Raw genomic sequence first — 26,181 nt, 5'->3', positions numbered from 1 at the left:
AGCCACCGGCTGGAGGGTGCCCAAGGAGATATCGCACAGGATGGTGCCTTCGCCGCTCGGAGTTGGGAGGTCTTGGAACTGCAGTCTTGAAGGCCTTCATCTCATCAGCTTCCTGGTCTCGGGCGAGCTGATCAAAGTCTAGGCCTGGCGTCAGCGCGCAGATGGCTGGGTGTCGCGAGAGTGCATCGGCAACCACATTGTCCTTCCCCACCTTGTGCCGAATGTCGGTGGTAAACTCCGACACGAAGGAGAGGTGATGCTGCTGGCAGGCCGACCTGGGATCCTTTGCCATCGCGAGCATCTGAGTGAGGTGTTTGTGGTCGGTGAAGATGGTAAAAGTTCTCCCCTCCAAAGAAAAGCGGAAATGCCACATCGCCAGGTACATGCCCAGTAACTCGCAGTCGGAGGCACTATACTTGCATTTCAGTGGGTGGAGCAGGCGGCTGAAGAATGCCAGTGGCTTCCAATGCCCATTCACCTGCTGCTCCAGGACGGCACTGATGGCTGTGGCAGAGTCATCGACAGAGAGTGCAATATGCAGGTCGGTGTGCGGGTGGGCGAGCATGGCGGCCTTCGCAAGGGCTTCCTCGGTGGCCTCAAATGCGGTGCAGGCTTCTGGGTTCCAAGCAAGCGTTTTGTGCTTGGCTGCGATGAGGGCAAACAGTGGCTACATGATACACGCAGCTCCCAGTATGAAGCGGTTGGAAAAGTGGACCATACCCGCGAATTCCTGCAGCCCCTTGAGGCTGTTCAGGTGTGGGAATTCGCTGATGGCGGCAACCTTAGCAGCGGCGGGCGTGGCTCCTTCGGCCATGATGTTATGGCCCAGGAACTACATGGACTCTTTCCTGAACTGGCACTTGGCCGGGTTGATGGTAAGGCCGAATTCGACCAGCCGGGAGAAAAGGGCACGTAGTTGGGCCTTGTGTTGCGCCCGATCCTTGCTGGCGACAAGGATGTCTTCCAAATAAATAAAGACAAAATCCAAGTCCCTGCCTACAGAGTCCATGAGGCTCTCGAAGGTCTGAGCGGCGTTCTTGAGCCCAAATGGCATGTGCAGGAATTCGAACAGGCCAAAAGGGGAGATGATGGCCATTTTGGGTATGTCCTCAGGGTGTACCTGCATCTGGTGATATCCACACACCAGATCAACCTTGGAGAAGACCCTCACACCGTGCAGGTTGGTCGTAAAGACCTGGATGTGAGGGATTGGGTAACGGTCAGGAACGGTTACCTTGTTGAGCTGTCGATAGTCTCCGTAGGGACACCAGCCGCCGGAGGCTTTCGGGACCAGGTGGAGCGGCGAAGCCCACATGCTATCGTACTGCCAAATGATCCCCAGCTCCAACAGGTGCGAAAACTCCTCCTTCGCTACCTGGAACTTGTCAGGCAGGAGCTGGCATGCCTTGGCGTAAACCGGCGGGCCCTGGGTGGGGATGTGGTGGAACACCCTGTGGTGCGGCGAGGCAGGGGAGAACTGTGGCTTGAGGAGTGTCGGAAACTTGTCCTGGATCTGCTGGAACTCGTCTCTGAGTGTGCTGATCGTGGCCATCTGCGGTTGCTCCGAGCGGGAGGCGTCGAGGTGAACGGGCTGGGCGCCTACCTCAAATGTCTACCAGAAGCCCATGGACGAGGAGGAAGTCTGCACCCAGGATGGCAGTCTGGAGGGACGAGACTGTGAACCACCACACAATTCTGTTGGCTGATCTGGAAGTGGACTGTCTTGTCTCCATACATCCGGATTGTTGTTGCATTGGCCGCTCGGAGGGGAAGTTGGTTCCTGGATTTGGTGGCCGGTATGACGCTAATCTGGGCTCCAGTCTCAACAAGGAACCACCGGCTGCTGACTGAGTCTCGCAGGTAGAGAAGGCTGTGTCCTTGGCCAGCCGCCGCCATCATTAACAGCGGCCAGATTGGTCATTTCCCTTGAACGAGCAGGGCTGACGACACTTTCGAGCCTTGGCGCCCCAGCGCTGGTTGTAGAAGCAGAGGCCTGAAGCGGATGCTGTGGCCTTGGTTATGCTCTTGGGGGCCCCTGCAGGGGCCGGGTGCTCTACCGCAGCGCAAGGGGCAGACTTGGCGTGGTCATGACAATTCCTCGTTACCTGCTGGACCACTGAGCCTTCCGAGAATCATGTGAGCCATAGCCCTTGGGCCTTCTGGGCAACCTTCCTCAGGTCAGTGAAGCTCTCCTGAACCAATAGCAGGCGTATGTCCCCGGGCATATATTCGAGGAAGATGTGCTCGAAAAGTGGGCAGTTGGTGTGCTCACCCTTGAGTGCGAGCATCTCGTCCATCAGTTCCATCGGGGACCTGTTCCCCCCCAGGGCGTCGAGGTGCAGCACCCGAGCAGCATGCTGGTGTCTGGATAGTCCGAGGAACCGGTAAGCTCTCGCTTGATGGTTTCTTACATGTCCTTGGCGTGTGGGTGCTGAATAAGGTGCCGCACGCATCTGGCGGTGGCCTGGTCCAGGGCAAGCGACCACATGGTAGAATTTGGTCGTATCCGATTAAATCTGGTGGAGGTGAAACTGGGCCTCCGCATGGCCGAACCAGGTCTCCGGCTCCTGAACCCAGAATTCAGGCAGTTTCACGGTTATAACGCTGATCCCAGGCTCACTCATGATGGGTTCAAAGACGTTTGAACCAGTTGGGGTCACCAATTGTTGCAGCGGTGGCTACACTGCTCCTGCAATAACACACGCAAGGGTTGAGCTCAGTGAGCAGACTAGTTTATTGCAGGCTGCTATGCTGCACTTATACTCCCAGCCTGGACCTGGCTGAGAACCGCGTGGGTTTCTGAGCCCCGTGCTGGAAGGAATGGAAACCCCCGACGGTGCCATTTTGGCCGGCTGCCCCGTCGTGTGGCTTTCAAGTGGAGCCGGTTTGGCTGCCTGTGGTGAGCCGCTACAAAGACATTAATATGACCATGGCTGATATTTTACCTCTGCTTCGCTTTCATGTGTTGACTGTGATATCTGATTCTATTCATGTCTATGAATCTACCAATCCGACTTAATTACACATGGCAACTGAGCCTGGGTGCTCAATTGGATAGATAATTCCAAAAATTTACTATCCTCAGGATGAATACATTTCCACTCCTCTCTGTCATAAATAATGAACGACTTAATTTGAAATTGTGTTCCCAAAATCTAATCCATTTACCAGAAGAAGCATTAGTCCCCAACTGCCTTCTCAAGTACCATCAGAATTTGTGATGTTTTGTGGCCACTTCTCATTGTTTTCCATTTCAATGATTACAGCCCTTGCCTGTTTAATTCTTTTCAAGCAAAAAAGGGTGGAATGGATGTGGTGGGCAAAGGGAAAGGACATGTCTCTGATGCTTATCAGCTCTCTCAGGATTTGCTCTCCTGCAGATCTAGATCCAACCATGGTGAGACCTGGACACAATGTTCCAGATGTGGTCTTACCAAGGGCCCATATGATTGGAGCGAACGATTTGTACTCATACACAGACCATTATGTTTCCTATTTGCTGCACCTACATATTAACTTCTAGTAATCCTGTATGAGGATATCTGGATATTATCACTCTTGCCACTTTAAAAAAAAATAGTTTATTTTTTCCACTGCCATTCATTTGACCCAGTTTTAATCCTTCTCAAGCCTCTCTATATCCTGTTCACAACGTAATGCTACCTCACTTTACATAATCAGCAAACCTTGATCCACTCATTAAAATCACTGGTATAGTTTGATACTTTCAACAACAGCACTCCTGCCTTCTCAATACTATTTATCCTATTGTTGTTGTTTTCTGTCCGCTATAAACAGAGTGGAGAGAGTGCAGAGAAGGTTTACCAGAATGTTACCTGGGTTTAAGCATTTAGAGTATAGGGAGAGATTGGACAGATTAGGTCTTTATTCTTTGGAGCGTAGAAGGTTGAGAGGGGATTTGATAGAAGTATTTAAGATTATGAAAGGGATAGACAGAGTGGATGTGGATAGACTATTTCTGTTAAGAAGAGGAAAGATTAAAACAAGAGGACATGAGTTAAGAATTAAGGGGCAGAGGTTTAGAGGTAACATGAGGGGGAACTTCTTTACTCAGAGAGTGGTAGCCGTGTGGAATGAGCTTCCGGGAGAAATAGTGGCGGCGGAGTCAATTGTATTATTTAAGAAAAGGTTGGACAGGTCTATGGATGAGAAGAAGATGGAGGGTTATGGGCATTGTGCAGGGAGGTGGGACTAGAGAGGGGTGTTTGGTTCGGTGCGGACTAGAAGGGCCTAATGGCCTGTTTCCATGCTGTAAATTGTTATATGTTAATCAATCCTTGAGCCATCCCATTTCAATACCCCCAACACATGCACTCTAATTTTGTTTAATAATCCTTATTGGAAGACCTCCTGAAAGTCCAAACATGATAGCAAGGTTCACCCCTTTCTTCAACAGTAAACCGTCTGCCAGTTTTGTTCATTGACATTCCCTTCAATCATTAATGGAAAACTGCCTCATCCTATTCATATTTTATGAGTGTTCAGTTACTACTTAATGAGTACTTTCAAACATTTTATCTTTTACCAACTTTAGGTTGGCAAATTCCAGATTTTTTTTTCTCTCTCTCTCTCTTAAATGGTGGTGTACATTTGCAGTTTCAAGTTGATGGGAATTGTTCTAGAATCTGTAGAATAATGTGCTCGAACCCCACATCTACACTTAGCAGCTCATTGAAGTAAATCTCCACTGGCTGGAGTGGTCCTGAGCAAGGAGGTTATTGGGGACAAATCACTAGCCCAAAGTGGATTTCCAAGACTTGTTTAGTGCTGGCTCCTAGCACTGTGCAGATTAATTACTGTCCTCGCTTCTATTACAAGCTATGATATTTGGATGTTCACTAGGTTTTCACAAAAGTTCAATTCCATTTGCAACTCCTCTGTCACAAAAAGCAAGACTTGGATAGCATTTTGGCATGCAATGATTATGCTGCGTGTGCTAAGTGATAGCCATCTCCAAAATGAGAGTGAGCAGGTAATCTCAGCAGGCATTACTAATTGCTATATAGATTTTATTCCCATCACTAAAACCTTCTCACCGTAGAAGTATATGCGCCATTGTTTGATGCTTTTACTCTGAGGAAAAGATTCTGAATGCCCACCCTATCGATGCCTTTTGTGATTTTATAAATTCTATTAGGTCATCCTTCAGCCTCCTATGCTCCAGCAAAAGCAACCCTAATTTGTCAATCTCTGCCTATTATCTCATGCCCTTGAAACGAGGCAGCATCCTGGTAAGCCCTTTTCTAGCCATATCCAAAGTTTCCATATCCTTCCTGTCATGGGGTCACCAGAATTGCACACAGTATTTCAAGTGCAGCCTGACCATAATTTTGTATTGCTGCAATGTGACCTCCTTAGTTTTATATTTAATGACCCGCTCAATGAAGCCAGCGTAGGATATGTTGTCTTTACCTCTCTGTTTACTTAGTGGCAACGTTCACCCAAGATCCCTTTGCCCATCAGTACTTTTAAGAGCCTTTTCATTAACTATATCCTCCCCTTGTATTTGACCTGCCAAAGTGCAGCAGTACACACTTGTCTGGATTAAGTTTCATTGCCGATTTCTCGAACTGATCTCTATCTTGCTGTATTGTTTGATAACTCTCTACACTATCCACAATCTTTGTATCATCTGTAAACATGCCATGCCATCCATCTACTTTTCATCCATGTCACCTTTGAGGATCGCAAACAACAGGGGTCCCAACATTATCCCTGTGAAACATGACTGGTCACAGACCTCCCACCTTAATAACATCCTTCAGCCACTACCCTCTCTCTTCTATGAGTCTTCAATTTCATATCTAGCCACACACCTTACTAAAGATCATGTACACCACATCCAATGCCTGACGCTTATCCATCTTTGTCATCTCCTCAAAAAACTCAAATCAATTTTGTAAGACATGACCTGCTCCTCAGAAAGCTGTGTTGGTGTGTGACTGTTGCTGATCTCTCCAAATGCACACAAATCCTCTCCCTAAGAGTCCTTTCCACTGACCAAGCTTAAGGCCCTATAATTTACTGGAACAATGAACCCCTCCGGTCCTTTGGGGTCTCTCCTGTTGCTAGTGAGGATGAAAATATCTTTGTCAAGTCCCGACAATCTTTCTGTTTGCTTCGTGTTCCCTGAGCTCATTCTGCAGAACCACATTTCCCTTCCTACCTTGTAACAACACAGAATGCTGGAGGAACTCAGCATATGAGATAAAAATGTGTAACTGATGTTTTGGGCCCGATATTATAGTGTCTGCAGAATTCTGTGTTTCACTCCTTTCCTACCTCATTGGATTGACATACCTTTAGTGCCTCCATTCAAGTTATTAGCATACATTATAAAATGTTGAGGTCCCAGTGACCACCTCTTCACATTAACTAATTTTCTACCAGTGTAAATACCTCCTCAACCATGAGATTTTATTTTTTTGCAATAATTTTTGATGTGGTATCTTATTAAATAGCTTCTGGAGATCGAAGTATAGTACATCTGTCAGTTCCCTTTTATCCTCCTTAATGATGGTTCAAAGAACTCCACTAAATGGGTCGAATAACAAAACCATGTTGACTTTGGGTTATGACTTTTTTTGTTGTGCTTTACATTTTTACTAATAGTTTCTTGAATTTTCCCTGTGACAGCTAACTGGTTGGTAGTTTCCTGCTTTTTTTTGATTAAAAGCGTTAGACTTGCTGTTTTTCATCTGATGCAATAATTGAATTATTTCCCTAATGTGAAAATTTTACAGAATTAAAACTAATGCATCAACCTTCTTACCAGCCACTTTAAAAAAAAACTCATCATGTTGTACAGCACAGAAGTAGGCCCTTCAGCCCAACTTGCCAATGTTTATCCTATTTTCCTGCTTTAAGCCCATATCCCTCTAATCCTTATTTAAGTATGTGTATTAATGTGGCGAAATACATTACAGAATGAGTAACTACTGCCATCAGTACTCCCTCTCTGTACGCCACCTTTTCCCAATTGATCTGGTAAATACCCATTAACAAAGAGAGCCTAGTATGCCTCCTCTCTTGACCCCTCTGTACTGAGCAAATGAAAATCTGTGTTGACACCCTTTGTATTGGTGCAGTCTCCGATCAGCAATCGCCATCCTGTTGTTTTTACACTACAGGTCTTTGCTATTTCCTCTTCTGTGGAGTATTTAGCCATCTAAAGGGGACTAGAACGTGTGTTTTCTCTCAGATGCAGTCACATTTTATCACAATGCCCTCTGCTAGTTATCTGCCTTTTTCCTGGTCTTTTCACCTCTTCATGTCTCCCTTTCTATGCAACTCTCAATTAAAAAAAAAGTCCCATGTTTAAGTTGTTCAATCTATCATATTTTAATTTCCTCAGCTTTTGAATGCCTTTAGAAATTTTAAAATATATTAAAAATTGATTTCCTTATGGTTATCTTAATATTGTAATGGAACGAAGTCAAGCAGCATTTGTGGAGGCAAGGGATAGTTGATGTTTTGGGTTGAGAGCCTGCATCAGGAGCAAGTGTGTGCCAGTAAGATAGGTAGTATATAGATTTTTAAAAGAAATTAGGCAGGGATATGGGGAAGGACATTTGGAACAACACCTATTTCCAGGTAAGGGAAGGGATAGGAAATGTGAATAAAGCAACAAGAAACCCAGGTGAAGAAGTATTTTCTCTTTTTAAAATCTTTTCGACATTATTTAGCAGCCTTTATTTCAACCTTTCCTTACCCCATCAGGTTCCATCTACCCAACATTCCACACATCTCTCTCTCTCTCTCTCTCCACCCTTCCCTTTTCCTTCTATCTACTAAGTTCTTTCCTCCATACTGATACAGGGTCTTGACCAAAACCTTTGTGGATGTTGCTTTATCTGCTGAGTTCTTCCAGAAGTTTGTAATTTTTCTTCAGGTTCCAGCATGTCTGTCTCTCTCTCAACATTAATTTGCATTTTTTAATTTTGTTAGCATATGTGTTAGCCTCATTAATGATCTAGCGTCTTTTTTATTAGCTTGCCGAGATACACCAGAGCAGCTCAGGGCACCAAGTGGAATAATTACGAGTCCAGGTTGGCCTTTTAATTATCCAACAAAAATCAACTGCAGTTGGTACATCCAAGGCAATCGAGAGGAAATTGTCACCATCAGGTAAGCCTAATCAATCTGAGATTAATATGGGACTGCTTAGTGTTCAATAGTCAGCACAAATTAGGACCTAGTATTTTGTAGTAATTCAGTAAAACCCCTGGTATCTGGCACCTATGGGGATTGGTTGATGCCAGTTAAGCAAACTTTCCAGTTTGCTTGAGATTGTGCCAACAGTGAAGTGCACCAATTTTAATCTTGCATATTTCTCACCTATTTATTTTCCATGATTTTTTGCTGTTTGCTTAAGTCTGCCGGTTGCTTGAATTCTGGATAATAGCAGTTTTAATTTAGCTTGTAAAGATACTGATGGATATCATTGATATGAACGCTCAGTATGCTGAACGATTAATCAGACTGGGAACATTTTGGACTACTATCTACAAACACCTTTTATATACCCACAAACTCTCAAAGGTACCTTGAGTATACCCCTTCCCACCTATTCCTTGTAGGAATTTCATTCCCTTCTCTGAATTCCCCTGTCTCCGCTGCATCTGTCTGAGGATGAGGCCTTCCATTCTAGGACATCTGAGATGTCCTTTAGAAAACATGGCTTCCTCTCTACTACCATTAATTCAACCTCTGTATTTCCTCTATCTCCTGCACATCTTCCCTTGTCCTCGCCTACTACCCCACTAGTTTTCGTATTCAACGTTAATTTCCACCACATATAATGTGATCCCACCACGTGACATATCTTCCCATCTCCTCTTTCCACAGGAACAGCTCCAACCATGACACCCTCATGCCTTCCCATCAGTCACCCCCTTGCTACCTACCCCTGCGACTACAAAAAGTGCTGCACATGCCCACACCACTACTCGAGACCCAAAACAGTTGTTCCAAGTCGAGCAACACTTGTCAATCAGCAGGGATTCTCAACTGCGTCCAGTGCTCTCGATGCAGCCTCCTCTACATCAGGGAGACTGGACACAGATCGGAGAATTGTTTTGCTGAGTACCTTGACTCTGTCTGCTATCAGCAACTTCATTTCCACACCCCATTTTCACACTGACATGTCTGTACATGGAATTGTGTACTGCTAGGTTGAGGCGACAAGTAAATTGGAGGAACAATACCTATTCTGTCTTGGCAGTCTAACCAGATGGCAAGTTCCAAGTTCTGGAAACTCTATTCCCCACCCATTCTCCTAACCCTCCAACTCTCCAGCCCCTTCACATTCTTTCTCTTACCTGAGAGCATCTTTCTGCCCACTTTTCTCCTGTCTCCCCTCCCTCACTCCTTCCCACCTGCATCCATCTGCCTTCTTGCCTGTACTGTTCCCCTTTCCCTCTCCACGTTTGTTATGGGCATCTACCTGATTTTTCAGCATACCTGAAGGAAGTCTCAGGCTTGATGTGCCAACTGCCCATTTCTTTCCTTGGATCCTGCCTGATCTGCTGAGTTTCTCCATCACATTTGTGTATTGCAGATTTCTTGTTTACCTCCCGGGTAATTTTTTTTCTTCTGCTTTCATTCACTTTTTTCCAACTTCATAGGTTGGGTGGGGTGGGATGATAATTTCTCTTGATTCAAGTTCTAAATATCAGAGTAGAATCAAACCAACAAAAATAAATAATTGGACGAATGAAAGAATTGGATGCAGTGAACATCAGGATTGATAAATTGTATCTGTCTGCACCTTTCATTTGTACCATATCAATGTGCACATCAAGCTAGTAATCCAATTTGGCTTAAGTGAAGTGAAGCTTTGAAGGTAGGAGAATTCGGCAAGTGGAAACAGTCATTTAAAAATGAAGTTAATTTGTTGCAGTGTATGTGATTGTAATCTTGGATAGTGTAGAAATGTTGGCTGCTTTCTTTGCTTTAAGAATAAAAGTTGCATTTGAGCTTCAAATAATATTTTCATTTAATGAAAGTTTTCTTTCTTGTCAAACCATCAGTCAACTTGTGAACTGCACTGTGGTGAGGGGGTTGAGAACAAAATAACAGAAATTTGATTAAAGTGGCCCCAGTTGTTGTGCTTTATGGGCCTTTCAGAAGGCCTTTCAGTATCACATAAGATTATTAAATTAAAATATTACGGTGGGACTTGCAATGTTAGTTATGCATCCAATTAATCAGCAACGCTTAGGTTTGGCTGGATGATAAACCGATGAAAATATGCAAGTAGCACACCCTGATCTTTGTCACCCCGATTGCTCCTTGCATTTACAAGCCATTTTGTGTTGCAAGCAATGGTCAAGTAAACTTGATGCTTTTCAAGTAAAATCACTTGCTCTGTAAGTAAATATAAATCAAGTTGTTATAATGAAGTTATAAAAAAGCAAAATAAATGATGTCCTGAGGGGCAGTGTACATTTGTTGAGGGAGGTAAATTAACCAGATTCTTCTCATGGAATCATTTAAACTTTTTAACAGTATATCTGGCAGCAGTAATTCTGATCATGTGATACTTGATTTGATCTTCGATCACATTGTTGTGTGGCTCATAAAAATAATTACTGTATTGTGTTCTTTCATTAGTTTTCGGGATTTTGATGTGCAGACCTCAGCTTGGTGTAGTTCAGACTGGCTAACTATAGGAACCCATAAAAGCATTGAAGGAACTCGAGTATGTGGTTCTTCTGTTCCAGCACCATTTATTTCTTCAAAAGGCCACGTCTGGATTGAGTTTCATTCAGATGACCGGTATACTGGAAAAGGCTTCAGGCTATCTTATGTTATAGGTATGTATGGAAGTAAATGTAGAATGTTTTTCTATCTAACTACTTCCAGCCATACAACTTACTAAGATCTGAGCAGAGCTTCAGATTTGGCCTATTGCATGAACCTATTATAATTGTCTCAAGCATGACTTAGGCAGCCGTAACTTTAATATCTTTCCACTTTTTGGGAGTGTTGCCTGACCCTGACTCTGCAACCTCGTCTATCCTGCTTTTTGGGTTTACGTATTTAGGAAACTCCTTGCCTTCTATCTTCTATAAACCAGAAACCCTTCAAAACTGTTGCTTATGTCCTAACTGTCCAAAAATCCATAATTGCACTGAGTTGAATTAGATTTGATTTAAAAATTTCTAACTCTTATTTCTGAATCTCTTCCTACAGTCCAACAACTCTTCAGTATCTCTGCTCCTCCAGTTTTGATTGCTTGAGCATTCTTATTTTGCTCAAAACCATGTTATAACTTTACATGCTAAGATCCCAAAATGCATGAATTTTCCTCCCTAAACCTACGTGTACATTTTTGTTTGCCCTTTTATTTTTTTTGTGGATTTGCACCAAAATTTGTTTTGAAAATAATAAAATTTTACATCCCCTCAGATCATTATCAGAGTATACATTTGCCTGTAAGGCCATGTATATCTAAGGAAATGTTTCATTAATCTGTTATTTGTATCTCCAATATGGCAGCTGCATGTCAATGATTGTTCACTGCATTAACTGGCAACACTGTGAACCATTTCGGATTAATTAACAGATTGATTTTCTTGGATTTTTTTTGCCAAAAGTCTTTGAGACTAAAGATTTTCCGAGTGCATCTATTAACGAATCCCATAATGGCCTGTGGAAATGCATGTCCTCCTCCAATGCTCTATTTCCATTGTTTTGCAGCCTTAACTGTCAGTGAAACTTAAAAGGTACTTGCAGTAAGGAACAGCAGTATTTTTGCAGTCAAATTTAGGAGGCATCCAACAGGGAGGAAGTTCAGTAACAGAGTAAAAACACAATTCTGGGGAAACTCAGCCGGCCAAACCATGTCCTTTGTATAACAAAAGTAAAGAATGCAGAACCAACATTTCAGGCTTGAGCCCCTCATCAACATTGGTTTTGTACTGACATTTTACCCCCTCCATAAATCTTCGTCCGCGAAGCCAAGCCAAAGAAAGAAAGATAAATGACACTGTTTGACTTGCTGAGTTTCTCCAGCTTTGGGTTTTTACTTTAACCACAGTGTCTACACATTTTTGTGTTTTAGTTCAGTAACAGAGCTAGGTAGAGAGGTAGACGTGACGTAGTTTACTGCCATAAACATCCTGCCTTGGCTTGTGTGAGGAAATCTCGTGCTCCATTCTTAAGCACTCTTAACTTCCTGTAATTGGTTACATTTATATGCCTTAATCCAGGCATAAGAGGCGGAAGCTCTTGTAGAAAAGTGAAGGTCCCTGCCAATAAATAATGAAATGAAGGAATACCTTGTGGTATTTTTAACCTGCGATTGCTATTTCTTGTTTTATTGCTGGTAAAGGAATTGGAATAAAGTATTTTTTTTATATGACCCATTTCTTGATATCTTGTGCACCACCTTAAGTCTCATATCCGTCGTCATCAACTTTATTTATCGTTCACACCATCCTCACACAGTAGGACGAGAGAGTGTTTCTCCAGGACCACGGAGCATATTTACATAGATAAAAGTTAAGAAAGCAGTTAACACATTTAAATATTATGGTATTAAGATGTATGCATTGTAAGTCCACAGCCCACTATCCACATCTGTACTGGGAGTTCAGGAGCCTGATGGTTTGGGGTGGGGGGAGGGGCGGTTGGAAAAGCTGTTTCTCCACTCTGGACGTAAGGGCCCGAGTGCTTCAGGTACCTCCTGCCAGATGTCAGAAGGGAGAACAGTTTACATGCGGGATGTGGGGAATTCTTTACAATGTTTATTGTTTCTGCCTGCATCAAGTGTAGTTGGTGTCCTTCAAGCTAGGAAGAGGTTCCCCAATGGTCTTTTCCACTGACTTCACTATCCTCTGCAGTGCATTGTAATCAGCAATTGTACTGAACCAAAAACAGTTGTCTTTTGAGTAGTTGAAGTCCCAGCTATTTTTATAATGAGATTTGTAATAAAAAAGCTGATGGTGCTTTTAACGTGTTAGGCTTAACCCTTGTTTTTGCTGTATATCCTACAAGGTAACTAGGGGTATACCTATTAAAAGTGTTTCATTAGCTACAAGATGCTTTGGGGGTGACTCAAAATTGTTGGTCCTTCTCATTTCTCTAACTTCTGACGAAATTCTAATGAAATATTCGTAAGGATTTGTTGAGGTTCTGCTTCTCTGGATCTTTGATTTTTACTTTTTTAAATTTTTATTTTTTAATTATATTTTCAGGAAGGTCTGTGGAAGCAAGGTGTGATTGGGATCAGTTCCATTGCAACAATGGAAAATGTATACTTGATATCTGGAAGTGCAATACCATGGATGAATGTGGAGACAATTCTGATGAAGAATTTTGTGAAAGGTCAATGCCGCCAACTGATTTTCCATTTCAGCCGTGCACTTATGACCAATTCCAGTGCCTTTCCCGATATACAGCAGCATATACATGTTTACCTGAGTCCTTGCGATGTGATGGAAATATTGACTGCCTGGATTTGGAAGATGAAATAGATTGCAGTGCCCCTATTTGTGGGGAATGGTTGAAAAACTTTTATGGCACATTTAATTCTCCAAATTATCCTGCATTTTATCCGCCTGGAAGCAACTGCACATGGCTAATAGATACTGGAGACCAACGCAAAGTCATTCTGCGCATCACTGACTTCAAGCTGGATGGTATAGGCTATGGGGATTACATCAAAGTGTATGATGGACTGGAGGAAAATTCACACAAATTGCTTCGTGTCTTGACGCCTTTTGATTCCCGGACACCCATCACGATCATCTCCTCTTCTGGCCAAGTGCGGGTACATTTCCACGCTGACAAAGTGAATGCAGCTCGGGGTTTTAATGCTACCTACCAGGTGGAGGGATTTTGTCTTCCATGGGAGATTCCTTGTGGAGGAAATTGGGGCTGCTACTTTGAGCAACAGCGCTGCGATGGTTATTGGCACTGTCCCAATGGACGAGACGAGCGCAACTGTAGCACGTGCCAAAAGGATGAGTTCCCCTGCTCTCGAAGTGGTGTGTGCTACCCCCTAGCTGACCGTTGCAATTACCAGAATCATTGTCCCAATGGCTCAGATGAGAAGAACTGCTTCTTTTGCCAACCTGGTAACTTTCACTGCAAGAATAACCGTTGTGTGTTTGAGAGTTGGGTGTGTGATGCGCAAGATGACTGTGGTGATGGCACTGATGAAGAAAATTGTCCTGTGATTGTACCCACCAGGGTTATAACTGCAGCAGTCATTGGAAGCCTAATCTGTGGGCTGCTCCTTGTGATTGCTCTGGGGTGTACCTGCAAACTGTACTCCCTCCGAATGTTTGAACGCAGGTAAGTTCTCAAGTATAATCCAGTATTACTTGAATGAATTAAATCCAAATCCTTGCAAGATTACTTTTTTTTTTAATTGAAAAGTAATGAGGTTCCTTTTTAGATGATTTGTTGTCAGCATTCGAGTAATGACTAAAGTATTTTCCTATCTGATCTAAGTATTGTGGTATTATACAGTAAAACCCGTGGTATCTGGCACCTCTCCGGTTGTTAGAGACTGTGTGTTGCAGGATTGGCGAACTAACAGTGATGTATGCCAATTTTAAACTTTTGCATTTTTTCCACAAGTTTTTTGCTGGTTGTTTAAGGCTGCTGATTGCTTGAATTCTGGATCATGGGTTTTATTGTATACCTGTCAAAGAATTTGAAGAGGACATGCCATGCCATTCTGTTTAGATCCCTGCAGACACAGATATTACATGCAGAACTACAGTGTAAATACTTTTGAATCTTCTTCAGCACAGTCAAGCCATCTATGGTCCTAACATCTCAGTACCTACCCAAATGAGAGTCAAAAATGGAAGTGAATGTATTGTATACAGTCAATGCCCACTGGAATGAACATATTAAAGAACTTATGAACTATAACTGTGAGCAACGTTGGCTCCTGTTTCCAACAAACCATCTGATTCTGTGTTGCTGCCAGTTCTAACTAGAAAGACAGCAAAGGCCATTTGATGGCAGAAACATTTTGAGGATTCAGGAGCATATGAAGCTTTAAAGTCTAGTGAGGCAATTCATTGACAAATTCAAGATTATTTTATTGTCGTGTAATAAAATTTCCTTTATTGTAAGGTAGACAAAGATTTGCTGTCAGCAGAAATTGCCCTGTACCCCTTGTAGACAGAGAAAGAGAAGCAAAAGAGAGTTCCCCCAGAGCTACTGAATGTCTGTGGATTCACCTCCAGTGCTTCTGCAGCTTCCACAGTCACACAGCCTTCAGTCCAAACCATCGGCAACCCGAGTTCCAGATCCACAACACCGACACGATCAGGAAGCTTCCAGTGCCATTGGCACCTTCTTGCATCCCCGTTCCGATACCTGGTACACCTTCAGTCAGTCCACAGCTTGGTGTGAGTCCTTTGAACGTAGACATCCGTAGCCTGCATGGGTTCCTCACCTTGATTCACTAACTGCCCGACGTTTGTATGTTCTTCAGCCGCAGAATCACTTACTGGTCCACCACTGTAGTCGACGTCCCATGGATTGTCTCCTCTGCTTCTTCTCAAACAGGTGTTGGAGGGGGGTTGGTGAGTGGTTTCCCCATTCTCCATTTCTTCAGAATCTGCAATCCCTTGTGGCTGCTGACAATCATCGGTGCTGCCATTTTGAACCCAGACCCTGTGGTTGCGGGATTTTGAAATAAACCACTGTCGACTCCTTTTACAGACTGTTAAAACCTGCATGGAGCCGACGGTAATTGGACCCAACAGAGAAACGCTGTGACTTCGTTCTCCGTGGGTCCGCACTAGCTGCAGTGCTGCCATTACAGCAACTCCAGCAGTGCTGCCGTTTTTCAATAGAACCACTCCTTTCTCTTGAATTTGAGGCATGCAAAGTGGCTTTGGAGATACAGTTATCATGACCTCCTTCAGTAAAGGAGATAAGGAGTCTCCATGTTGATGCAATCATGAAGAAGGCCAGTCAGCGGTTATACTTTGTGAGATGCTTGAAGATTCAGTATGTCAACAAAGACTCGAACTTCTACAGGTGTACTGTGGAGAGCATTCTGGCTGGTTGCACTACTGCCTGGCATGGAGGTGACAACTCTCAGGACAAGAAAAAGCTCTAGAGGGTTGTTAACTTGGCCTGCTACATCACAGGTACCAGACTTCACTCCATCGAAGACATCTAAATGAGGCAGTGTCTTAAAAAAGCATTCTCTATCCTCACTACCCAGGTAATGCCCTCTTCACTTTGCTAACAATGGAAAGGAGGAACAGAAGCCTAAAGACAAGCACTCAGCGGTACAGGGACAGCTTCTTCCCTGCTGCCATCACGTTCCTGAATGATCAATGAACCAAAGACACTGCCTTATTTTTATATTAGTGTTATAAGATGGTTATAATATGAATGTTTGCACTATGATGCTGTCACAAAACATCAAATTTCGTGACTTGTTCATGTCAGTAAATTTTGATTCCGATTCTGATAAAGAAGTTTCCTCTGTAGAGGGATCTCCCTGCTGTCTGCGACAGGGAAAGCTGTCTACCATCTCGGTATCCTAAACTGCTTCGTCTTGATGGCCAGAGTTGCTTTTTTAATTGATTTGCCAATTCTTTCCTTTGAGAGGCACATGGAAGTGATCTTCAACCATTTCAAGTGGCGTTTCTTAACCCTACAAATGCCATTGACTTTGTTGATTAAAAGAACTATGAAGCATCCTTCTCAAGCGTGGCCCTGTGCAGAACACAGTTTCCATGTGTTATGGTTCATTGAAGATATAACAAGCTGAGTCAATAGAGGGTAATGTGGAGATGTAGTGCATTTGGATTTTCAGAGAGATTTCCTCAGGGTACCATATAAAAGGCTGATGCACAAGATGAGAGTTCAAGACATTGGAGAAAGTGTATTAACATGGATTGAAGATTGGTTATCGTGTAGATGACAGTCAGAATACATGGGTCTTTTTCATACTGGGAACAATTGAACCATTGAAATGATCCACGAATTGTCATTGCCCCTCTGTTATTTAGCAATAATTTGTGCTATCGAAGAAGGTCCAGAGTGTAAGGCATCCAAGTATGAAATGATGTGAAAGTAGGTGAGAGGACTTGCTATGAAGTACAGGGGAATCCAGGTGTTCTTGTGCCTGGAAAAACAAGTTGGTGTGCAGGTGCAACATATTCAAATAATTGACATGGCAGGTGCATGAAGTTTAATGATAGTGAGTTGGTGCAATCACACATTGTTGTAGAGTCCACACCTGGAATACCATGGTCTACCGGAGTACTCTAGTCTACTAAAGTAAAGGTATAAAGATCCTTCCCTAGTGATGTGTGAACATCCTGATGCATCGGATTGGGAGACCAGCAGAGTGGATGAACTGGATTTTCTATTGGCTGTGGGGATGCAGGCATCTTCTTCTGGGTGAGAACAGGGCATTTCGCGTGCATTCTCCCCTTGAATCACAAGAATGGGGGGCTGGGTCAAGCTGAACAGATCTGGGGTGGTCAGTGATGCTTACTAGTGGCTGTTTTTCCTGTTGGCTTGCTCTCCCACACCTAGTTCTGTGATTTCCCCCCCCCCCCCCCCCCCCCAGTTTTTATTTCCGATTTGCTGTTCAGGTTACAAATGATTCTTGTGTACAGAACCCTAATATAATCTGGGGAATAATTGTACAGTAAAGTGACATCCCAAGACTTTGGTCATGTCAGACTGGCTGAGTTTCCATATTTATTAGATTTGTTCATTACTATTTTAAAACATAAAAGTGTAAGGAGAGCTGGGAACAAAATTCAGTGAGTTTCAGCTTGGATAGTGTTTTCATCTCTGGCTCTGACCCACACTTTCAGCAATACAAGACTAACCTTGCAATCAGTCGGATCTGTGGTTGACAAGGGCTACTGCTGTTAATAATCCAGATCCCAAGTAATTAGATTTCCAGATAATTGAATACTGAATTATCAAAATGCTACTGTACTACCATTAGAGACAGTATGGAATAGATTTGGTATTCTTTTTCTTGGGATGAAGTGGTTGACCTATCAAGAACAGCTTAAAAAAAAATAAGACATATTCTCTGGATTTTGAGAAATGGGCTCATCTTATTGAAACACAGATCCTAAGGGAGTGTAACAAAGATAGACATAAAATGTTTCTGTCATTGGAAGAACTTGAACAATGGGGCATTGTTACAGGCAGTGTGGACAGGTGGTGTGCAAGAATTAAAAAGTAACAAGTCATCTACCAACCACTTCAGTTGAACAGCACTACCCTTCAGACCTTGGATAATTCGCATAACCCTCAGTAAAGATGGGCATTGATGATGAAATTCCTCATCCTTTTTTGTGTACCAGCATAGCTCTTGGCTGTTTTTGGATGAGCGGGGGAAAGTGGGGGGGGGAAAGGAGAGAGTGGTTGTGGAATGTTTGATGATGGTCCTCAAAGCCATCAAAAATGGTCCACAAGGAGGTGATGGTCCCTCAGAGATGTCCAGGACAGCCAGAATCATTACTTTCATCCAGACCACATTGAACAACAGATAATCCCCGACCATAATGGGGACTGAAGAGTCAGTTATATCTTGGAATGGATTTACATTGGAATTGTGTCCACGTGTGTGGAGTACTGAAGTCTTAAATCAAATTTTTTCTTTAAATTTTTTTTTCATTGTACATTTAATAACTTAAAGCTTCCTGAATTTGTCAATCGACCTTGGTGAATCTTTCTACCTTCTGTTAGTCGGTGCCCCGGGGTTCTGGGGCTGGACGAAGCCATTTTGATTCCTGAGCTCATGTGTGAGTTGTCAGTGGGTTCACATATTGGAGTTCAACTGGCACATGCACAAGAGTTAAGCGCATTGATGATATTGAATTCACGACCTTAACTCTCGCACACGCTCCAACCGAACGCTAATACTTGAACCCACCTCGTGCCTACTGAAGATTTGTACAGGAATCAAGATGGCTGTGCTCAGTTCCGGGATCCCAGAACGCTGTCTAACAAGGTAAGTATGCACATTCTGGCTCTTACATTCCCTGTATCCCTGTTATAGTTGGTAAAATACAACATAAACTATGTAAATTTTATATATTTTAGAAGTCAGGGTCTACCTGTATTTCTTTTCTGCTCTCAAGGATTGTCCACGAAGAGTGTCAAACATGAATCGTGCATTGGAATTTGGGAGAAGATTCCCACGTCATGAAGATCCATTCACATTTAGGGAACTTAAGCCCATCTCGCGAATGGAATTAAGGCATCTAAAGAATAATTTAACATTTTTGTATATTTTTGAAAGAAAGGGAGAAGGGGAGGACTAGTACAGGAAGATTCAAGAGCATGATAATGTTGGATAAAAACTGCTAGTGATGTAGAGTTTTTAGAGTAATTCCGAATGGGAATTATTTGGAGAAAATTTAAGTTTCTAAAGCAGCAATATACTCGCACAAGGAGCCTGTGGTATTAAGTTGATTACTTTAACAAGTTGTACTGCTAACTTGATGCATTTAAATTAAAACTACACTGTGACTATCTCATTTGATCTGTTTGAAAAGTGATTAAATCATAACTGTTTTTGTACCACTCATTTGTAGAACTCAGTTGTTTTCTGTTTTGATCACCAGGTCTTTTGAAACTCATTTGTCAAGAGTTGAAGCAGAACTGTTACGAAGGGAAGCTCCACCATCCTATGGTCAGTTGATTGCACAAGGTTTGATTCCCCCAGTGGAAGACTTCCCTGTATGTTCATCAAGTCAGGTAACATTTTAATTCTTTTATAACAAAAACTCCAGTATCCAGCATCTATGGGGATTGGCAGATGTTGGATAAGTGAATTTTCTGGTTGCTCGAGATTGCGTCCTGCATGATTGGTGAACCAGCTGCTGGGAGGCGGGGGGGGGGGGGGGGGGGCAATTTTAAACAAGTAATTTTTTCCTATTTATTTTGGAGGTATTTTTGCCGGTTGCTTGAATTCCAGATGGCATGATTTTACTATACAGGTATGTGCTGCTTAACATCCGACTGCATATACCTGCATGTCCGTGGTCCCATAATTATTCCGTTACCGCGTGCAAGACCACAGCAATTTAGAAAATGCTATTGCTAATTATAGGAAATTGTAAACCCAAACAGATCCCATTGCCCTGCTCTCTCCCCACAGCCCCATTATCAGTTACAATTTTACAGAACGTATTATGTTAAGTGGCACTATCTGTATTTATCTGCTGGCCAAAATGGCACTGTTGGGGATTTCCTCCCGACCTCGGCACCTGGCTCAGAAGCCCGTGTTTGGCGACCCACGTGACGACCCGGTGACGTCGGGGGGCCCCCAGCGCGGTTCTCAGTCAGGTCTGGGCTGGGAGTATAAGACCAGCCAGGCAGCCTACAATAAATCAATTTTGCTCACTGAACTCAACCCGTCTGGTTGTGCGATTCTTCAGTTAGCAGTGTAGCCGCCGCTACAATCGGTGACCCCAACATGTTCAAACGTCTTTGAACCCGACATGAACGACCCTTCAATCAACACTATAGCCATCAAGCTTCCTGACTTCTGGGTTCAGGAGCCGGAGACCTGGTTCAGCCATGCAGAGGCTCAGTTCCACCTCCGCCAGATTTCATCGGATTCGAACAAGTTTTACCATGTGGTCGCCACCCTGGACCAGGCCACCGCCAAATGAGTGCTGCACCTCGTTCAGCAACCACCTGTGGAAGATAAGTACAGGTCCATCAAGCGGATGCTCACCGGCTCCCTCGGCCTCTCCAGGCGCCAGCGTGCCACCCGGATGCTGCGCCTCGACGCCTTCAGTACATGGTAAAACTTGATTAACCAATCACACCAACTGCCCACTCTTCGAGCGCATCTTCCTCGACCATCTGCCTGAAGACATCTGACCGTTACTGTCCCAGGAGAGCTTCTTCGACCTTAGGAAGGTCGCTCAAAAGGCTCAGGAGCTATGGTTCGAACGATTCCCAGAGGGCTCAGCAGTCCAGTAGGTCACAAGTCACGGGCATGACCACGCCAATCCTTCCTCTAGCGCAGGGAGTTCAAAGAGCATAGCCAGAAGCAAGCCATCCATTTCAGGACTCTGCTTCTTCCACCAGCGCTGGGGAGCCAAGGCTCAGAAATGTCCAAGGAAACGAGCAGGCCGGCTGCTGTTATTGGCTGGGGCAGCTGGCCATGAACACAGCCTTCTCTACCTGCAGGATTCAGTCAGAGCCCGACGCTTCCTCGTTCACACCGGGGCCCAGATCAGCATCAAACTGGCCACAGCCATTGATTCCTGGAACTGGCCTCGAGGATCTCCCATCCATACAGCCAATTCAACGGAGATCAGAACGTATGGAGACAAGACCGTCCACTTCCAGATCGGCCAGTGGAAGTTCTCGTCGAGCTTCACCATTTCGTCCCTCCCAACCGCCATCATGGGTGTCGACTTCCTCCTCGCCCGTGGACTCCTGATCGACATTCGAGGTAGGCGACTGGTAGATGCCCGTACCTTCCAATCCGTTTACCTCAACGCCTCCCGCACGGAGCAGCCACAGATGGCCACGGTCAGCATGCCCAAGGACGAGTTTCATCATATCCTGGACAAGTTCCTGTCCCTCCTCAAGCCGCAGTTCTCCGCCGCCTCACCATGCCATGGAGTGTTTGATTGTATCCCCACCCAAGGCACGCCGGCTCCCGCCGGATAAGCTCTAGATAGCGAAGGAAGAGTTTTCACATCAGCAGGAGCTGGGGATCATTCGACACTCCGACAGTCCTTGGGCCTCACCTCTCCACCTGGTCCCAAAAGCCTCCAGTGGCTGGCACCCCTGCGGAGATTATCGATGGCTTAACGATGTGACAGTACCTGACCGTTAACCGATCCCTCACATCCAGGACTTTAAGGCCAACCTGCATGGTGCGAGGGTATTCTCCAAGGACGACCTGGTGCGCGGGTATCACCAAATCCCGGTGCACCCCGAGGACGTACCCAAAACGGCCATCATCACACCCTTCGACTTGTTTGAGTTCCTACGCATGCTGTTCAGGCTCAAGAACGCCTCCCAGACCTTCCAGATCCTCATGGACACAGGGGGCAGGGATTTGAATTTCGTATTCACTTACCTGGACAACATCCTTGTCGCCAGCAGAGACTGGGCACAACACAAGTCTTCTCCCGACTAGTCGACTTTGGCCTAACGATCAATCCGGCCAAATGCCAGTTTGGGAAAGGGTCCATGCAGTTCCTGGGCCATACATCACGGCCGAAGGAGCTATACCTGCCGCTACGAAGTTTGCTGCAGTCAGGGATTTTCCACGCCTGGACAACCTCAAGGGGCTACAGGAGTTCGTGGGTATGGTCAATTTCTATAACCGCTTCATTCCAGGCACTGCGCACATCATGCAGCTGCTCTTCGCCCTCATCGTGGCCAAAGACCAGACACTGGCCTGGACTCCAGAGGCCAGCAGACCATTCGAAGCCATGAAAGATGCCCTCACGAAGGCTACCATGCTCGTCCACCCACGCACTGACCTGCATATGGCGCTCTCCGTCGATGCCTCTGCCACAGCCGTTGGCGCCATCCTGGAGTAGCAGGTGAACGGACAGTGGAAACTGCCCACTCCTTCGCCCGCCAGAGCGCAAGTATAGCGCTTTCGATCGTGAGTTGCTGGGTATGTACCTGGCAGTGCATCATTTCCGCTATTTCTTGAGGGGAGGCTTTTCACCATTTTTACCGACCACAAACCCCTCACTCAGGGTCTTGAGATCCCTGGTCAGCCCACCAACAGTGTCACCTCTCTTTCGTGTCAGAGTTCACAACTGACATTCGGCACAAGGTGGTGAAAGTCAATGTGGTCACTGACGCACTCTCATGACCAGCCATTTGCGCTCTGACACCCGGCCTCGACTTCGACCAGTTGGACCGGGACCAGAAGTCCGACGGGGAGACACGGGCCTTCAGGACTGCCATCATGGGCTTGTGGTTCCAGGACCTTCTGACTCCTCATGCTAAGGGCACCATCCTGTGCGATGTCTCCATGGGCACCCTGCGTCCAGTGGTTCCCCAGCAGTGGCGCAGGGAAGTCTTCCACCATATCCATGACTTTCCCACCCTTCCATCAGGTTCACTGTCCGTATGGTGGAAGAATGTTTCATCTGGCATGGACTTCGGAAGCAGATTGAGGACTGGGCCAGAACCTGCACCCATTGTCAGCTTTCCAAGGTACACAGGCACACCAGAGCGCTCATACAAGATTTCGAAAATGTCCGGGTACGGTTCAGCCACATGTGGACATCGTCGGACCCTTACCCATTTCCCAAGGTAACCATTACCTTTTCACAGTAGTAGACCGCACCACTCGTTGGCCCGAGGCGATCCCGATGCCAGATGCCTCCACGGACTCCTGCTCCCGAGCGCTTCTGAATGGTTGGGTTGCCCATTTCAGTGTCACAAACCACCTCACCAGTGATTTGGGTGCTCAGTTCACCTCTGCGCTCTGGGCACAGCTTGCCAACGGGCTGGGGATCGAGCTACATCACACCACAGCCTATCACCCACAGGCCAATGGGCTAGTCGAGAGATTGCACCGCCACCTTAAGTTGGCACTGATGGCCTGCCTCACCGGCCCCAACTGGGTGGACGAGCTGCCTTGGGTGCTCCTGGGCATCCGCTCGACACCCAAAGAAGACCTGCATATGTCATCAGCCAAGCTGGTCTACGGTGCACCGCTACCCCAACCTAGTGAGTTTGTCAACACACCTCACAACTCCCCCCAGCAGTCACAGTCTACTTCCCTGCCTCCGGGCCCAGTTGAACTCCTTCACACCCCCATCACCACCCAGACATGGCACAAGGGCCTCTTACATCCCCAGCAAGTTGTATTCTGCAGAGTACGCCCGTGCAAAGTCATCCAGCGTTCAGGATCCACTTTCACACTGGACTTCGGTGGTAAGAGGGAACTGTTTATGGTGGACAGGTTAAAGCCAGCCCACCTCAACCCCACCGAGGCAGTAATTGTGGCCCAACCCGAGGCCACCCGGCAAAAAAGGACATTGGCGCCGGATATGGGGGGAGGGAGGCTGTGTGGCCATTAGGCAGGCAAACCGGCCCTGCTTGTCACACACGCGGCAGGGCAACCAGCCAAAATGGCGCTGTTGGGGGTTTCCTTCCGACCTCGGCATCGGGCACAGAGGCCCGTGCTTGGCGACCAACATGATGCCCCAGTGACGTCGAGTCCTCCCCAGCGTGGTTCTCAGCCAGGTCTGGGCTGGGAGTATAAAACCAGCCAGGCGCCCTACAATAAGTCAGTTTTGCTCACTGAACTCAACCCGTCTGGTTGTGTGATCCTTCAGTTAGCAGTGTAGCCGCCGCTACAGAATAATGCTGCAGTGTTTTTTCACTCGTTGTCACAATCACATCTTGGAACTGAGTCCATCCTAATTATAGGTCCTGGAATACAAAAGGGAAAGGGACTGTGGATAGAGGAGGATGTCTCTTTCAAGACGATCCTTAAGGGCTATGAGTTGATCATGCTAGTAATTTGGGCCGACACAGGAAAGCATCGTGCAGGCTGAAACTCCCATTTCCCCATGCCACCAACAGAGTGGTGAAACTGGCCAATCGCTGCTGGTGGATTGCATTGGGCCCAATTGGGGCCCGTCCATCTGAGGTAACCAATCAGCAGCTTACCAGCTCAAGTCATGCCCCAGTGGTGACACGGCTGAGCTGACTATAAAAGGCAGAGCTGCCACTGAATAAACTCAGTGAAGAATACACTCTACTGGTGTGTGTGTGTGTCTTTCTCCTCCTGCAGATTCGAGTTACAGCCTTGGAGCTATAAACTAGCTGTAGCCATAGCCACCTCACTACAACCCAATGATTCTACCTGCCTGCTTGGTTTCCTACCTGGGAGAGCGAGGATGCCAACCAAGTGGTAAAATTGTTCATTGAACTGAGAGGAAGAAAATTGTTTCAAGATCACTCTGATTCAGCTAAACCCTAGCAACAAAGGAAGATTTGTCTCCAGAAACAAAAAATAATTGAAATCTCCTTGGTATTGGCTTTGGTCATTTGTTTCGTTCCTACTACATGATATCAGGGTTAATTAAGGATGTTTTGAATAATGTCAATAATAATGTAGCTTTGATTCAGAATTTTATTGCAGAAGGAAGCCATTTTGTGCATCAGGCCTATGCTAGCTTTTGTGGAGAAATCCATGCACCTTAAGTGCTTGTGCGCATCTCTGCAACTTGCTGTCAAATCAGCTTTGCAGGTTTAAATCATCTCAAAGTCTTAAGTGAAAAACAATTTGGCCTTGTGGTCGAGTGGGGGAAAAAAAGTAAGTAATCCAGTAATTCAGCATTATTCAAATATTATCCAGTCAATGTGTTATTGCTGTCCTCTTCAGGATGGACAGACAGAGGGCTAGTCTGCTGATGCTATATGGGTGGCGATGAGGAACGGGAAAGGTATGACCACACTCATGGGGTTGTATTATAGACTGCCCAATAGCCAACAAGAATTGGAAGAGTAAATCTGTAGAGAGATTGGAGGAAAGAGAAGGATGTGAAAGCAGGGGATTTTAATTTTCCGCATTTTGGCTGGGACTCGCATACTGTAAAAAGGCTGGTTGGCTTGAAGTTTGTCAAATGTGTTCAGGAAAGTTTTCTACATCAATATATAGAGGTACCAACTAGAGAGAGTGCAGTACTGGATCTCCTATTATGGAATGAGACTGGTCAGGTGACAGAAATATGTGCTGCGGAACATTTTGGGTCCAGTGATCGTAATGCTGTTAATTATGGAGAAGGTCTGGGCCTTGGGTTGAGATTCTAAATTGGACAAAGGCCGATTTTTAGGAAATGAAAAAGGATCTGAAATGCGTGGATTGGGATAAGTTGTTTTCAGGCAAGGATTTGTGAGGAAAGTGGTGAACCTTCAAAGATAAAATGTTGAGAGTACAGAGTCTGTATGTTCCTGCCAGGATTAAAGGCAAAGATAATAGACACTGGGAACCTTGGTTTTCAGGGGATATTGGCAGTCTGGTTAAGAAGAAGAGAGAGGTGTATAACAGGTAGAGGCATCAGAGCAAATGAGGTGCTAGAAGAACATAGAAAATGTAAGAAAATACTAGAGGGAAATCGGGAATGCAAAAAGAAGTCACGAGTTTACTTTGGCAGATAATGTGATAGAAAATCCATAGGGTTTCTA

At 45.1% G+C, this 26,181-nt stretch overlaps 1 protein-coding gene across 1 annotated transcript in view; it reads left to right on the top strand.

Annotated features, from left to right (window-relative positions):
• lrp12 (low density lipoprotein receptor-related protein 12) overlaps positions 1-26,181 on the top strand; it is a 44,649-nt gene that overhangs the window by 9,739 nt on the left and 8,729 nt on the right. The window contains exons 4-7 of the mRNA XM_069915676.1: positions 8,013-8,148; positions 10,636-10,838; positions 13,224-14,325; positions 19,611-19,743. Coding sequence (XP_069771777.1) covers positions 8,013-8,148; positions 10,636-10,838; positions 13,224-14,325; positions 19,611-19,743 — 1,574 coding nt within the window. The remainder of the gene's footprint in view (positions 1-8,012; positions 8,149-10,635; positions 10,839-13,223; positions 14,326-19,610; positions 19,744-26,181) is intronic.

This window comes from Narcine bancroftii, chromosome 2 (genome assembly GCF_036971445.1).
Source record: "Narcine bancroftii isolate sNarBan1 chromosome 2, sNarBan1.hap1, whole genome shotgun sequence".
NCBI classification, from domain to species: domain Eukaryota; kingdom Metazoa; phylum Chordata; class Chondrichthyes; order Torpediniformes; family Narcinidae; genus Narcine; species Narcine bancroftii.
This window is presented reverse-complemented; position numbering and strand designations above follow the sequence as displayed.